General features: G+C 45.7%; 1 protein-coding gene across 1 annotated transcript in view; it reads left to right on the top strand.

Moving 5' to 3' along the window:
* LOC144124912 (polypeptide N-acetylgalactosaminyltransferase 13-like) overlaps positions 1 to 15,450 on the top strand; it is a 34,563-nt gene that overhangs the window by 4,033 nt on the left and 15,080 nt on the right. The window contains 5 exon segments of the mRNA XM_077657859.1: positions 8,949 to 9,117; positions 10,436 to 10,602; positions 11,669 to 11,724; positions 12,512 to 12,663; positions 14,642 to 14,812. Coding sequence (XP_077513985.1) covers positions 8,949 to 9,117; positions 10,436 to 10,602; positions 11,669 to 11,724; positions 12,512 to 12,663; positions 14,642 to 14,812 — 715 coding nt within the window.

Raw genomic sequence — 15,450 nt, 5'->3', positions numbered from 1 at the left:
GTCGTGTTTGTGATCATAACCCGCCGCGGTGGCGCAGTGGCTGAGGCATTGTCTGCTGAGCACGAAGTGTGGGATCGAATCCTTGCCGCGACGGACATGCGAAATGCAGAAACAACCGCAAATCGCATCGTGTCGAGAAATTTACTCGGTGTCCTATAGCTGCGCCGCCTCTCATAGCCCAGCTCTTTGGTGCTGTCTCAGGGAGTAAAGTCTCACGCATTATCGTTTGTCGAAAACTGACCAATCAACAGGATTCGTGTATAGTAGAGCCCTTATGGCACCCTTTAAGCTCTAAATTTGTGTAAGACAATGAGAACCATTGTACTCACCTTTGTGTCGAGACCTTTTAGTCTTTAGATGTGCCCTAAGGGTTCCATATAGGTCTTAGAAGCAAGCTCCGTTGCCTTGTTACTTTTGGAAAAACTACATAACCTACCTGCTTTTGGTCCGCTTACGTATGCATCACGCCTTAGTTACGTCATCACCGAGTTGAACCACCGTTGCGCGAAACACAAGTTTGTTCTTCCGATTGACGTAGTGAATGACACCTTCCTGTGCCAGAAAAAAAAAAAAGTGCGAATCAGTTAACGTTTAGCACCGTGTGCACGTCGAGGTAGGTATATAACTGGTTCCCGACGAGTCCCGAACGCGGAAGAGAAATACCATATCAGGTCGATGGCCAAGGCTGATCTGCAGCCTCTTGTAAACAACCTATTTTTCCGCGCGGGCTTTGTAAACGAGTATAGGGCGCCGTCGTGCTGTTGAATAGGCTAGTGCGAATCAGTTAACGTTTAGCACCTTGTGCACGTCGAGGTAGGTATATAACCGGTTCCCGACGAGTCCCGAACGCGGAAGAGAAATACCACAACAGGTCGACGGCCAAGGCTGATCTGTAGCCTCTTGTAAACAACCCATTTTTCCGCGCGGGCTTTGTAAACGAGTATAGGGCGCCGTCGTGCTGTTGAATAGGCTAGTGCGAATCAGTTAACGTTTAGCACCTTGTGCACGTCGAGGTAGGTATATAACCGGTTCCCGACGAGTCCCGAACGCGGAAGAGAAATACCACAACAGGTCGACGGCCAAGGCTGATCTGTAGCCTCTTGTAAACAACCCATTTTTCCGCGCGGGCTTTGTAAACGAGTATAGGGCGCCGTCGTGCTGTTGAATAGGCTAGTGCGAATCAGTTAACGTTTAGCACCTTGTGCACGTCGAGGTAGGTATATAACCGGTTCCCGACGAGTCCCGAACGCGGAAGAGAAATACCACAACAGGTCGACGGCCAAGGCTGATCTGTAGCCTCTTGTAAACAACCCATTTTTCCGCGCGGGCTTTGTAAACGAGTATAGGGCGCCGTCGTGCTGTTGAATAGGCTAGTGCGAATCAGTTAACGTTTAGCACCTTGTGCACGTCGAGGTAGGTATATAACCGGTTCCCGACGAGTCCCGAACGCGGAAGAGAAATACCACAACAGGTCGACGGCCAAGGCTGATCTGTAGCCTCTTGTAAACAACCCATTTTTCCGCGCGGGCTTTGTAAACGAGTATAGGGCGCCGTCGTGCTGTTGAATAGGCGAAAGCTTTGGCTCCGACCGTATACGCTTGTTTTCAGCGTAAATAGTTCTCGCACCGCGCTTCGGGAGAGACGCAAAATCACCAGGAAATGCGCGCCACGTACGCGTGTTTCTTATTGTAGAAATCGGGAAATGGAGTCGTCGGTCGAAGCTGCGTTTAGAGGCTATCACGCTTAGCCCAGCAGGGTAGTTACGCGACGCGCGCTTTATCCTCGCAGGCGCGCGGTCGGAAGTGAAATTAAAAGGGGTACACGTGGCGTTCGTTCCGCTCCAAGTGGTTTGCAACGCGTTGCCGTAATCAACGCAGAGAGAAATAAGTAGGACCTGTGCAAATACTATAGCGAGTCAGCACGTGGCCTTCCATACACGTGGCAAAAGCTTGTATAATTCGTGATGGCCTTCGTGCGCTTTTTGATGGAACCGATATTTGTTCAGGTATACGGCCTCTTAGCTCTGACGTGTACTGGCGCGGTTTTTGGACCACGTGTTCTTTGCACTTTGTGGGAGTTTTCTTCCCTTTTTCTTCCCACCATTTTTTCTTTTCCGTTTCGTGTGGTCAGTTGATCTTACAGCGCTGGAAAGGGTTCGCGCAGCTACTTGTTCCTTCTGTTTTAGACCTTATAATTGGTTGGTTTTTTGGGGGAAAGGAAATGGCGCAGTATCTGTCTCATATATCTTTGGACACCTGAACCGCGCCGTAAGGGAAGGGATAAAGGAGGGAGTGAAAGAAGAAAGGAAGAATAGGTGCCGTAGTGGAGGGCTCCGGAATAATTTCGACCACCTGGGGATCTTTAACGTGCACTGACATCGCACAGCACACGGGCGCCTTAGCGTTTTGCCTCCATAAAAACGCAGCCGCCGCGGTCGGGTTCGAACCCGGGAACTCCGGATCAGTAGTCGAGCGCCCTAGCCACTGAGCCACCGCGGCGGGGCTTTTAGACCTTCTTCGACCTTGTTTCACCGCAGATGAGATCTGTAATAAAACCCCGAGTTGATTTGATGCGTCGTTAAAGATCCCCAGGTGGCCGAAATTATTCCGGAGCCCTCCACTACGGCACCTCCTTCTTCCTTTCTTCTTTCGCTCCCTCCTTTATCCCTTGCCTTACGGCGCGGTTCAGGTGTCCAACGATATATGAGGCAGATACTGCGCCATTTCCTTTCCACCAAAAACCAATTATTATTATTATTATTTGATGCGTCTGCGCGCAGTGAATACGAACAGCGGATTTCAGACGACACGTCCAGTCAGCCAATCAAAGGAAATCACGTGAAATCAAAATAAGTAAAACTACACGGTCAGTCTGCTTTACAGGGCCGAAGTTAATACTTACACTGGACTTCTCTAGCTTTTTGAATACTTGCAGACGAGGATGAGCTAATTCTCGGTTGGTGTGGCAGATATGTCGGCCTGAAGCACGCATGGTTTGGGACACGTCGCCCCTTCCTCCGTAAACTCGTTCATTCCATAGATCGTGATTGATTAACGATAGTGGCTTTTCACGTGCTAAATCAAAGGAGCGACTTTGAGGCTTTGTGGAGGGCTCCGGATTAATATAGACTATCTGGGGTTCTTCAACATGCACTGCAATCTCTTGCTCGGCAGGAGAATGCCATAGGAGCCAAGACTGCATACCTGCATCGCGTGTCATATACGGCACTGGTAGTGTACAATCCTGGACAGAATCCTCCAATAGCATGTGTTCCAGAATTGTACTCATTCAAGACGAACGCGCTGTGCACAGTGATGTCCCGTGCCGTTACCGGAAATTTCCTCAGTTTGACCCAAAATTCCCTATTCCAGGCCATTTTCCCTTGCAGCAGCTTGAAAACTCCGTCTGTTTGGAGACAATTTTGGTTCTTAAATCGCCCTGAAACTCCTTGAAAATTCGCTTTACGCAAAGTTTTACTCTTTCTTCCTTTATTCTTTCACTCGCTCCCTTATGCCTTCCCTTACGGCGTGGTTCAGGTGTCCAACGATATATGAGACAGATACTGCGCTATTTCCTTTCCCCCCAAAACCAATTATTATTAAGTTTTACTTTTCAGGTTCTCTGATGAAACGGAAAATTCCATTAATTGAGCATCACTGGATATGCGAAGTTCCTTCTCTCTCGATTTTGGGGGGGGGGGGGGGGGGGGGGGCAGGGTGACTCGCTGAGTAGAAACGTTTTGATCGGTTATAGACCTCCACTCGGGTCTGTCTGAAGAGGGATCGGATTTCTGTTTCGCTATATTCGTTATTCCGTTATACGCCGTTTCGTTACAGCGAGGCAGCGCTGCGCGTTTTACGGCATTGCGCTTGGTGTTCGCAGCGTTTACGCTTCTCAAAACTTTCACGTTTTTTTCTCAGGCTTAAACCCTCTCAATTCATCGTTCTTACTATTTCTCTCTTTTTTTTTTTGCGTAGTGAGCAACAACAGAAAAGATCAAAAGCCGACCGCGGCGGCCGCGTTTCGATGGAGGCGATACGCTAAGGCGCCCGTGTGCTGTGCGATGTAAGCGCGCGTTAAAGATCCCCAGGGGGGTCGAAATTATTCCGGAGCCCTCCACTGCGGCACCTTTGTTCCTTTCTTCTTTCATTCCCTCCTTTATTTTTCCCCTAACGGCGCGGTTCAGGTGTCCGCTGATATGTGGGACAGATACTGCACCATTTCCTTTAATAATATAATAATAATAAATGGTTTTTTGGGGAAAGGAAATGGCGCAGTATCTGTCTCATATATCGTTGGACACCCGAACCGCGCCGTAAGGGAAGGGATAAAGGAGGGAGTGAAAGAAGAAAGGAAGAAGAGGTGCCGTAGTGGAGGTCTCCGGTATAATTTCGACCACCTGGGGATCTTTAACGTGCACTGACATCGCACAGCACACGGGCGCCTTAGCGTTTTTCCTCCATAAAAACGCAGCCGCCGCGTTCGGGTTCGAACCCGGGAACTCCGGATCAGTAGTCGAGCGCCCTAACCACTGAGCCACCGCGGCCTCCATTTCCTTTCCCCAAAAATCAATTTTCAGTTTTCTCCTTTCTTCTTTCACTCCCTCCTTTATCTCTTCCCTTACGGCGCGGTTCAGGTGTCCAACGATATATGAGACAGATACTGCGCCATTTACTTTCCCCAAAAACGAATTTATTATTATTATTATTATTATTATTATTATTATTATTATTATTATTATTATTATTATTATTATTATTATTATTATTATTCATCGAACGCCTACATGTCAAGAAGGAGTTACCTCCTAGCCAGGGAAAAAGACTGCGTGTCCCCCGAGTTTCTTGCCTGCTCCATCGCCGCTTTCCAGATTAAATGAAGCGTAGCTGGCAGGAACGTACACAAGCCAAAATTCGGTCATCGCCTCTCCCCTCTGGCGTCGGCGCTGGCGAGAAAGGCCATATAATATAACGCCACGAACGGGGCTGCACAGTGCATGCGCGCGTGCTACAGAATGGGAAGTTCCGCGACTCTCTTCCTAGCGAGGAAGAGTGGGCTTCTCCCCCTTCCGGAGCGCGTCGCAGGAAAGCGCTCCTGCGCCCTTCTTGGCTGCGGCCGGGCTCGGTCGCGCCGAGAGCGCGCGCATTTGACGCGCGCGCTTGATAGATGGCGACGAGATTGCCCCGGCACATTCATTACGCGCGGCGCCGAAGGAAAAGCACGAATGACGCAATAGCACTAAGTGCTCCCCAGCACCGGGAAGATAGCTACACTATTCCTTGGACGCTCCACCGTTCTATCTTTTCCTGTTTTTTTTCTTGTTTTCGTGTTTCGAAAGGCCACGCGCAGTCCTGGACAAAGCTGTGCTCTGTGGTTGCTCTTATGCGTATATTAAATAGCTGTTGCCACTTAGCTTGTGGAGACAGCCTTTGTTCCCTCCCCCTTTGGCAGGCTGGGTTCAGAAATCACTAGCCGTAAGCCAGCCTATGCAGGGCGGCTCGCTTGTCGAAATATTTTTGGGTTCTGATGGGCTGTAGCGTAGTCTGTTTTATGGAAGCGGCTGAAGGGGCTCACAGACTCCTAAAAATGATTAGCCTCGCAGTGCTCTTTAGACATTAATTTTGAGCAGCTAGAAAATAAGCAGGCAGCAATTTATGTCTTACTGATATTTGGTATCGACTGCAAGTTCAAAGCAAGAACGACTACTTATGCCATCTTACAGTGAAGCAACAAACTAGAGCTCTTAATTGCTCGCGATGCTATTATTGAACGTCCACTTTCAGGAAGTGGTGTCCTGATGTGTAGTTGCACTGTGTGACAGAAATGTTATGATGTACGAGTCAATTCTCCATAAAAACCACCATTCTCCATAAAAAGTTCCTTTGAGGTTGGACCACACCATCTTCTCCTTTCGAGCAGCGATCACGGAGTCCATAATAGTCTCGATGTCGTCATCAGTGTCACGAGTTTTAATCGGTTGATGGGAACAGAGGATTTGTTTTAAACTCCTAATTGCGCGGCAGTGAATTCATCCTTTGTTGCCAAACGAATGTCAGCAGAACCGCTCAGGATAAACAAACTAAGGATCACGTATTAAGGATCCAGTTCTGGATCGGATGAGTATATATAGCTGGTAATTACACAAAAAATGCCAGTTGCATCTAATCCCACATTTCTTTAGAAATAGTGAGTGTCATTTATAATCCAAATAATTTTTCACCGAAATTGTCTGCGCAGGCATAAATAAACCTAATTAGTTTCGCAACAGGAAATATTAAATGTTAATTTCTAACAGGCATGTATAAAGTTTTAGTAAGTTCCATCCTGTATGGTTAGGGATTAATTACAATATTACCACACCCAGGCAAGCACAAGTGCTCTAGTCGAAACATTGGCAAGCTCCCTGAAACTTCCCTCTCCTTTGTTCACTTTGTGTTTGCAAGAAAGCCATCCACCTGCTCGCTCTCTACCATACACCATGATTTGTGATCAGATCATGGGGTCACAGTTTTTCTGAAGATACGATTTAGAAACCCAGGAAATCTTTGTTACTACAAAAGAAAACTTGTTTCATTTGACCCCCCTTATCTCTGAAATCTGGATAGCAAAGCAGAAGTTTGACCTAATTGGTGCAGATTCATGATGGTGGAAAATTTGAAAATTCATTTTTGGGGAAAGGAAATGGCGCAGTATCTGTCTCACATATCGGGGGACACTTGAAGGGGGCCTTAAGGAATGGGATAAAGGAGGGAGTGAAAGAAGAAAGGAAGAAAGAAAGACTGTGGAAAATAGCGAGAACTGGTCCAGACATGAAAGGAGTTCCACCATTATGAAATTCGGATAATTCAGACTGCCGACATGGTCCCTGCTAACTCCATATAAATCTCCGGCGCTCGTTATTTCGACACTGACTACGCCAAAGGGAGGCGAAAATTTGCTGGGCAACAGAAAACTGTGCCAAGTGCTTCGTTCGGACACCAACAGGGAGGACATTTCATGCGATTGTGCAGCCTGCATTGGCCCCATCACTGGTATGTGAAGCTCTCATCACTGAATTTTCTTAATTTATTTTTGTGAAGAGCAGTACCCCAAAAGTATTATAACGCATTTTAGAACCCCCCCCATGCTTCTTTGCGGCACCCCACAACAAATGTTCTGGCGCCGTTCTTGTATTTCGGGCGCTGCTGGGCTCGCACCGGTTAATTCGGACAGGAACCCGACGGAGCGCACAGTCAACGTGTGACCGGCCCGGCAAGCATTTGTCCAAATAGCCGTCCTCAGGTCTCAACTGCATGCATAGTGCATTATTCCCCTCGCACCTTTGACGTGCGGGCGAAAACAGGTGCAACTGATGATTAGAAGGCCCTCTCGCTAGGCCTAGAAATATGTCAGCTGCATAGTTTCGTTTTCGGAGCCTCTTTGTCAGCCTGCGGCGATGGCAACTATCGGCTCCGGCGCCTATGCGTGTTTCCTTCGCTTCCATCCACGCAATTCTTCCGTTCTTCCAGCACATCGAAACTACGCACTCGCGACATGCTCTTCGTCGTTTTTGCGGGAAAGCCTTCTCGCACCCGGTGCCTCCGCTTGTGAAAGCTGCGTCGCACTGTGGAAGAGGCCTCGAAGGCCTTGCGTTATGAGGAATTAGCACTCCCGATGTATTGCATTCGCATTAAAGCATTTGAAGGAGCTGCGAAAAATTTTTGCCGCATAGTTTTCTTCTAAAAAAGCAAGCGATCATTGTTCAGTTTTGTACCAATAAAATTTACTATCACATGAGCAGTTCTTCACAATTTTCGGGGAGTTAATATTTCCACCTTTTGTTAATTTGGGTGTTGTTTCCAGTCCCTTTGAGTCCCTATTAACAAGGTTCTTTTGGGTGGCAAAATTTGTCTGCGTTATCCACAAGTGGATGTGTTGCCAACTCAATAACTTGACAGATGCAAATTGCTTTGTTCGCTAGCTAATGTAACAACAAAGCACCCAGTTGCAATGTGAAGAGTGCCTAATGATTCTGAAACAAAGAAATCACTGCTGTGTGTAGCACACTAAGAAAAAATGGCGGACAATTTAGCATGGTTAGGCCAAATGTCTGTTATCACTTCAGTTGCAGTTTGAGGCTCGGTTTCCAAAGTCGAGCACGCTTCGAAGATCAGTGGAAACGGACTTAAGCTCCGCCTTAAGGGTATGGCGCGAGATCTTTAATGAGTTAATGCCCATGCATGTGGAATTAGTAATTCTTTAATTTACATTCATAGATTTGTGGGAATCCTCATACCACTGTGGGAATCCTCATACCACTCCTGGAGCAGTGGTGCAGCGGTTAAGCGAACTGCCACTGCCATGCGATGGCAGGTGCTGCCACCGGTGGGGCTTGTTAGACCCAAGTTTTTCTTCCCGAGTAACCCTCTCGCGACCAATCATTAATTGTACTGTCATCTGCCACGGTGGGCGGTTTGCTCAGCTTGGATGGGCCGGACAAACTGACATGTGTCTTCATTGGGATTGATTAAGCTGCCACTAAGTGGAAGAAGTTTTGTAGTTTCAGTTGTTAGTGAAACAGGCAGGCCAGTTGCTTTGCACGGAATTTTTTTCTGTGCATCTATATATAACGGCGTAAGTCATTGGGCACTGGATAACTGGCCATTGTTCCAGGCATTGGTTTTTACTGTTATGCACTTGTTCTTGTTTCTTTTCTTCCTTTTGTTGTTGTTTTTTTTCCATGTCTATTTATACCTGAAGGCATGGCAGCTGCTTAACATTCATTAAATTCCATGGTTAGAGCGAAATTTCTTTTTTCATTTGGTGAGGTTGTCGTCACAGTACACTGCTAAGAAGCCTTGTGCCAGGTCGGGGACAGAATTGCGTGCACAATATTCATGTCTCAATGAAGTCCAGGATAGTGCATTCTCAGCTGTTGAACTTGTTGCGATGGGCTGGCTGTGGTGCAGAGCTTGCCGAGAACCCTGCTGATTGGCCTGGTGAGCGAGGTCGTGGTGTTGAGATAGGAGCTGATGAAGAGGCACTCAAGAAAGAGAAGTTCAAGCTGAACCAGTTCAACCTGCTGGCCAGCGACCGCATTGCCCTCAACCGGTCACTGCCTGACGTGAGGCTGGAGAAGTATGTGTTTAAACATCATTTCATCATATCCATATACCAGGTGCTTCAAGAAAGCCCGCCAGTGATTTTTAAAATTGTTTTTTTATTGTAAAAAGGGGCCTTTTGTGGCATAGTAATGCCAGTGTTAGCTGTCACCATAAAAATAGCGAATAACGCACATTAACTTGCAAAATGAGTAACTACAATCTAATAGCCAACTTTTTAGCTATTTCAGATAGGCACCTACTTACACTAAGATTTGTAGCTGGCTATTGGTAAAAGCCAAATTATTTTTTAGAAAGAATTTCGAAAGCACGATTAGCGACGCCACTGTGGCTCTATAAATTTTGACCATTTCTCTCGCAATTCGCAAACCATGCGCTTGCGGTGCGCGCACTGCGACGTCTATCAAATCACGTCACTCCGTGGTTGGCGCGCATCCCACTTGACAATATCTGTCCCACCTGCGCTGCGGTGCTCACAGCTCCTCGCTGCTCCAGCCAAGGCAGGGCATGTCACTCGTGGCATGTGCGCCACGAGTGCCGAGATTTGATGGACATAGCTGTGCTCTATTGTGGGGGCACGGTTTTAGAATTGCATGAAAGATGGCCAAAATTTGTTGAGCCAAAGTGGCAAGGGTAATCAAGTTTTTGAAGTACTAAAAACTAATATCGTTACTACTAATGGCCAGCTACAAATCTCTAATTACATCTGGGTGCCTATCTGTAATAGTTAAAAATTAACTGTTACAGTTTAGTTAATCACTTTACTGGTTAACATGATTCACCTGCTTTCTGGTGTCCACCGACACTAGTATCACTATGCCGCAAAAAGAATATCTTTACCTCAAAAAACGCTGTTTTTGAAAATTAGTGGGAGGCTTCCCTGAAGTACCTGGCAGTGGGTTGTTTGCATGGGCTAGTCATATCTGGTTTTGCAGCAGCTCTGCTGTTGTACCTGCAGTAGTGCAGTTTTGCTATGACAGTGTTTGAATAAGCTTGAACCTAATGCATAAAATAGACTGCATAAATTTTGTTGGCCTATATCTTTTTGCACTGATGCAACCAAAGCAAGTTCCTGCCCTCTGTGATTTTATTTTGAGACAAGTAAAATGGCCTTTCTCTGAGTTTTGTTACCTGCACGCAAAGCTAAGTGAGCTTGGTAAGCCGGTGATGACAAGGCTGCTATTGGGGGCTCTACATCCCAACATCCATGCTAAGGGGTGTTGAGCGGCAGGAATTACTGTGCAGTGAAAAAAACTGCTTGCTGAGGCCTCAGTCTGGTTACTTTTGAGTGTCAAGCCAAACTCGCTAATGGGTTTCACATTCTTTTTTTGCAGGTGCAAAGATAAGGTGTACCCCGAGAAACTGCCCACGACTTCCGTGGTGATTGTTTTCCACAATGAGGCCTGGTCCACTCTCCTGCGAACGGTGCACAGTGTCATCCGGACGGCACCACGGGCTCTGCTCGAAGAGATCATTCTTGTGGATGATGCCAGCGAGAGGGGTGCGTTCTTGCTGTCATGCTGTGTCTGCTTTGAGAGACCCGTGAAAAATTCCGCACTGTGTGGTATATATAATAAGCATAGCTGATCTCATTGCTTTTGTTATGTTTGCCCATTTGGGCTATTAAGTCATCAGCAGAATATTCTTGAGATCTCTGATTTTGATGAGAGCAATCTGGCTTTGGTGGGGACATATTTTTTTTCTTCTTTCTTCGGGTGCCCCACCATAGTTTCTGTTATGATAGAAAGCTCGTTATACCTAGTGGCACAGGTGGGGACCGTTGTTTTTTAATGTTTTTGGCTGTCCCACCATAATATTTGTTATGATAACAAGTTAATTGTGTCTTATGTCACCTTACCTGACAGTGTTAAAACTTCACATTAACATTATTTCTGGTTGGCAACGCTGGGCTGTAACATACGTTCTATAGTTCCATATGCATGCAAGTCTCATGGTCTGTCACTGGCACTAGCTGAAATATAAAGTGGTGATATCTTTACCAGCATAGTATAAGTGTTAAGGATATTTGTCTTCATTTACATGAAATTGAACTTCAGAGTCACCTTTGTGTACCATGAGGGCTATGGTAAGGAAATAGCCTTCAAAACACTAAGCAAATAATGCTTACATTGTGCTAAAATAGACTCAGCGCCCTTGATTTTAATAGTGCAAGTCAGCCTTGAGGTTGAGCACAGCCAAGGGGAGTTGTTTTATTTGCATGCAGCATCTAGAGGGGAAAAAAGGAGCTGTTGGAATGAGCCTATGTATTCAGTTTTAATAGGCAAGGTATAACTTAGCAGTTTAGCACTGTGTGGCAATGCCCTTGCAAAGTTTACCACTTCTAACAGCCAAGGACACAGGAACATGACACTCGGGCTTTGAGAAATAAGGTATAGAGCGTTACGAGTGTCACATTTTATCGCTTCTTTTTATCAGCAGAGAATAGGATTATTCCAAAGCCTAATGTTGTTCATGTGGCTATCGTAAACTACAGTGATGATAAAGCTTATAGTCTGTTCATTCTGGTAGTATTGTGTTTCTAAAAAAGTATGTCTAATCTGTTGCAGAACATTTAGGGAAGAAGCTGGAAGATTATGTTGTCAAGCTGGAAGTGCCTGTAAAGGTACGTGTAAATGGAATAACTTTATCTGTATCTGCAGTGTTTGCAACATAGTGAAGGAAATATTTTGATATTTTGGTATTGGCATATTACTGTCATCCCACGGGTGCATTTATGAGCATCTTGGAGCTCAAAGGCATTGCTTCTGTTTGTCAACTTCCAGAAACTGGCCACAGGAGGCGCCCGGGTTTTGATTTGAAGTTGTGCAACTGCAACGATTAAAGGCTTTGTACGCTTTATCATACGAACCCACTTGGCCTCTAGATGGCTTGAACTTTATTTGTTATTTGCAGAAGTGTAAGAGCTCTGCAAAACAGTGTTTCAGAAGACCTGAACATCAAGGAGGCATTACAAAATGGCTGTCATGCTGCGCATGTGCAGAAGAAAAAATTCTTACCATTCTTCTGTAGCTGCCGTCGTAATATCTGAAAATCTGTCAAGTGCAGTTTGTGCTACAGTGTGACTTATTTGCGCATTCTTTCTTTCTTTTTTTTAACTGCTACCACTACCATGCATAATCGTATGTGGCAGCTTAACGCAGGAGGGTCGTTACCTACTAGTGTTTATAGTGAGCATAATGTCAGAGACAGGTAACGATGGCACAGATTAAGAGTGTTGTTCAGTGTAGGCTCTTCATGCCAACTTTGCACTAAGGTTACGCTACATTTAGACTTATGTTTTCAAGAAAATGGTGGCAGATAAGGAGATGTGACAGAAAAAAAAAATATAGGCTACTAGCTGGAACATAAAGTGAATGATGTGATAACATTCTTTTCTTTTTTATTGTTAGGTAATGCGGACAGGAAAACGTTCGGGCTTGATCCGTGCCAGACTTCTAGGAGCAGCCGCTGTTAAAGGCCAAGTCATCACGTTTCTGGACGCTCACTGCGAGTGCACGCAGCACTGGCTCGAGCCACTCCTGGCACGCATTGCTGAAGACAGGTGTGGGGCTTATATCTTAGAGTGCATTCGGCCATTTTTACATGCTACATTTGTTACCTTCACTGCTCTTGTCATACTTGCAGTTAAGTAGGCAGGTGAACTTGCACGGCTTACTTCGTGGTTTCACTGTGAACTCCAGTCGTCAAAAATGTGCTTGACTTTGCAGAACTCGCAGAGCCATTCTGTGACCATGATTATGCTCTAAAGATCATTTGTCGCAAACAGAAGTTCGCCACAATTTCGACAGACAAGCTTGAACATAAGGTGACACCAGAATGCTTAATTGCGATTAATAGCCTGAAAATTTAATGTTTGACTAATGGGAAATTGGGCTACCTAGTGAAATGTGCTTATCATGCGTGAACAAGGCTATTGCACGTATCCCGCTGGTGATAATCGTTGCTTGTTTTGACTAAGCCATTTCAGTCACAGTGAAAGGCATAGATTTTTAAAATTTGAATTTCATTGAGCTGCTGTGAGCTGCAATCTCAGTAGTATTACTTAAAGGGACTATGCAATGAATAAAAAGTCGCTTGTAAATGTTTTCAATGCTCAGAAATGATGCTAAGAAGCATTTACACCAAGTATGAGTCTTCGGAACTGAGCCGGCAATTTATTATGAATTTTTAAAAAGTGTGTTTTTTAAATTTTGCGGGCCGATTGGTGTGCTCGTAGTGACCTATTTTGAAACTAAAATCATGAAAAAAGACGTCACTGTACCCATGACGTCGCCAGGCCACCACACGCTGTGATTCGCTGGAGCCACGGCAGCCACGACGTCACGGGCACACTTCCGGTAGCCGTGAAAATCGTCTGCTCGTGCCGCCGCACGACCCTTTCGGGCAAGCGCGAGCCAGGGCATTGCCTTCGCGCATATGGTTTCAATTTACCTCTGCTGCCTCCTTCTGTCAGGAGTTTCGGAGCCACTCGCAGTGGCTCGCCGAGTCACTACTGTCGTCGCTGGCATTCAGCCGGTACGGCGTGAGCGCATAGGGCTCGATGCCCATTGCGGCCGTAAGAGCGAGCAGTCACGCCTTGAGGTCCGGGTCCATTAATGCTAATTACAACAGACGACAAGCAAAGAAACTCGACGCGCGCCGAAATCACGCCACCGACACTGCCGCTGGGGTGCTAGGAGCGACAACCAGAAGTTGCAAAATGAACGTCAGCAGATGACGTATTCATGGGCGGGTCCAGTACCAGAGCTGTTTTCTTTATTTTTGTCTGGTGCCCCACGTGGAGGAGTTGAGGGGGGAGAGGAGGAGTGTAATTTTTAATCGTCTATATCTTCGTTGTTATTGATGCTAGCTTAAAAATTCTTGCTTTGGGGTGACGAGTGATGAAATGCCTATCTCTCGTCTGCTTTACGTAATCTCAATTAATTTATTGCATAGTCCCTTTAACTATATGTAAAAGCTTTGTAATATCTTTTTTATTCTGCTGGCTGCAACCGCCATTGTATTGGGTGACTGAGAATATGCTGTTTTCACACTCTGTGTGACAGCAGCAGCATAGGACCAATATGCTGAATAGTGCCACGCTGCTTACCAAGTATTTCAGTAGCTATTTTGTTCATTATCATGCTGGGTAGTAGGTTGAAGAAAACACCTGCGCTTGTGCAACATTGCATATTGGTCTTTATGTCAGCTTTTACACTGGTAGTAGCTGAACGCACAGCTGTCCATCTTATTTTTTCAACATCTTTCTTTGGCCCTGTCCAGTTTTGACTTTTTTTACAGTTGCACAATTGAACGTCGAAGCTTTGACTTCATACCAAGATTTATGGGGGCTTTTATTCATAGTTTGCTTGCCAATGTAACTCATGTAGTAGTAATTGCTACATCAGTATTTTGCAGTGACATACTGTTTGTGTGTACTCATGGTTTCTCTATGGCTGGCATATTATTAGTATCTATATTGTGGTTGCAGTCAGTCCGCAAAGCATAAGTTAACATGAACCAATGTGGTTCATTCTCAGGACCCGAGTGGTGTGCCCGGTAATCGATGTGATCAGCGACGAGACGTTTGAGTACATCTCAGCCTCGGATATGACTTGGGGTGGCTTCAACTGGAAGCTCAATTTCCGATGGTACCGAGTGCCACAGAGAGAGGTGGATCGCAGAGGTGGAGACCGCACGTTGCCCATCAGGTAATGTCGTGCCACATCTTGCTCACCCATTGCAACCCACGTGACTAGTTTCTACTCAGCAAGCCATTGGTTCAGCACTACTACCATTAGCTTGAACCTTCTTTCATGCAGCTTGGACGAGGCTGTAGGGAGGATGGATTGGAAATAGTCTGCTTCGATTTCGTTAAATTTCTTCCTCAATGTTTTTTTAATTCAGCCATAACTTACTTTTTACTGTAAAGGTCTTCACGAGCCTAATGTTTTTGTAGGTATTCACCTTCCTCATTATCACTTACTAAGCCTTTAACAAACTCCACAGTACCCTTGTGTATGTGATTCGTGCTGTCGCGCGGTTCATGTTCACAAGCATTACTGACACTGCCCTTTCCTCAGCAGGCATCTTGCATCAGATCTAAACTGTGCTTGGATTTTTAATCAGACTGCATCGCTTACTACCTTCAGTTACTTTGTACTCGGGGATTGACATTTTCGATTCATTGCTTGCTCTTAAATCTGCATTACATTTTGCTCTCGTAAAAGGTAATATGACTTCCATAGGAAGTCATCTCTTGTGTTAAGTGAGATATCTGAGGGAAGACCAAATGAGGGCATAGTTAATTAACTTCCAGCCATTTCTTTTGTCAGTTCATATTCAGTGT

The sequence above is a fragment of the Amblyomma americanum genome, chromosome 3, assembly GCF_052857255.1.
Source record: "Amblyomma americanum isolate KBUSLIRL-KWMA chromosome 3, ASM5285725v1, whole genome shotgun sequence".
Classification (NCBI taxonomy): Eukaryota; Metazoa; Arthropoda; class Arachnida; order Ixodida; family Ixodidae; genus Amblyomma; species Amblyomma americanum.
The sequence above is the reverse complement of the archived record's forward strand: the minus strand, read 5'-3'. Positions and strand labels throughout refer to the sequence as shown.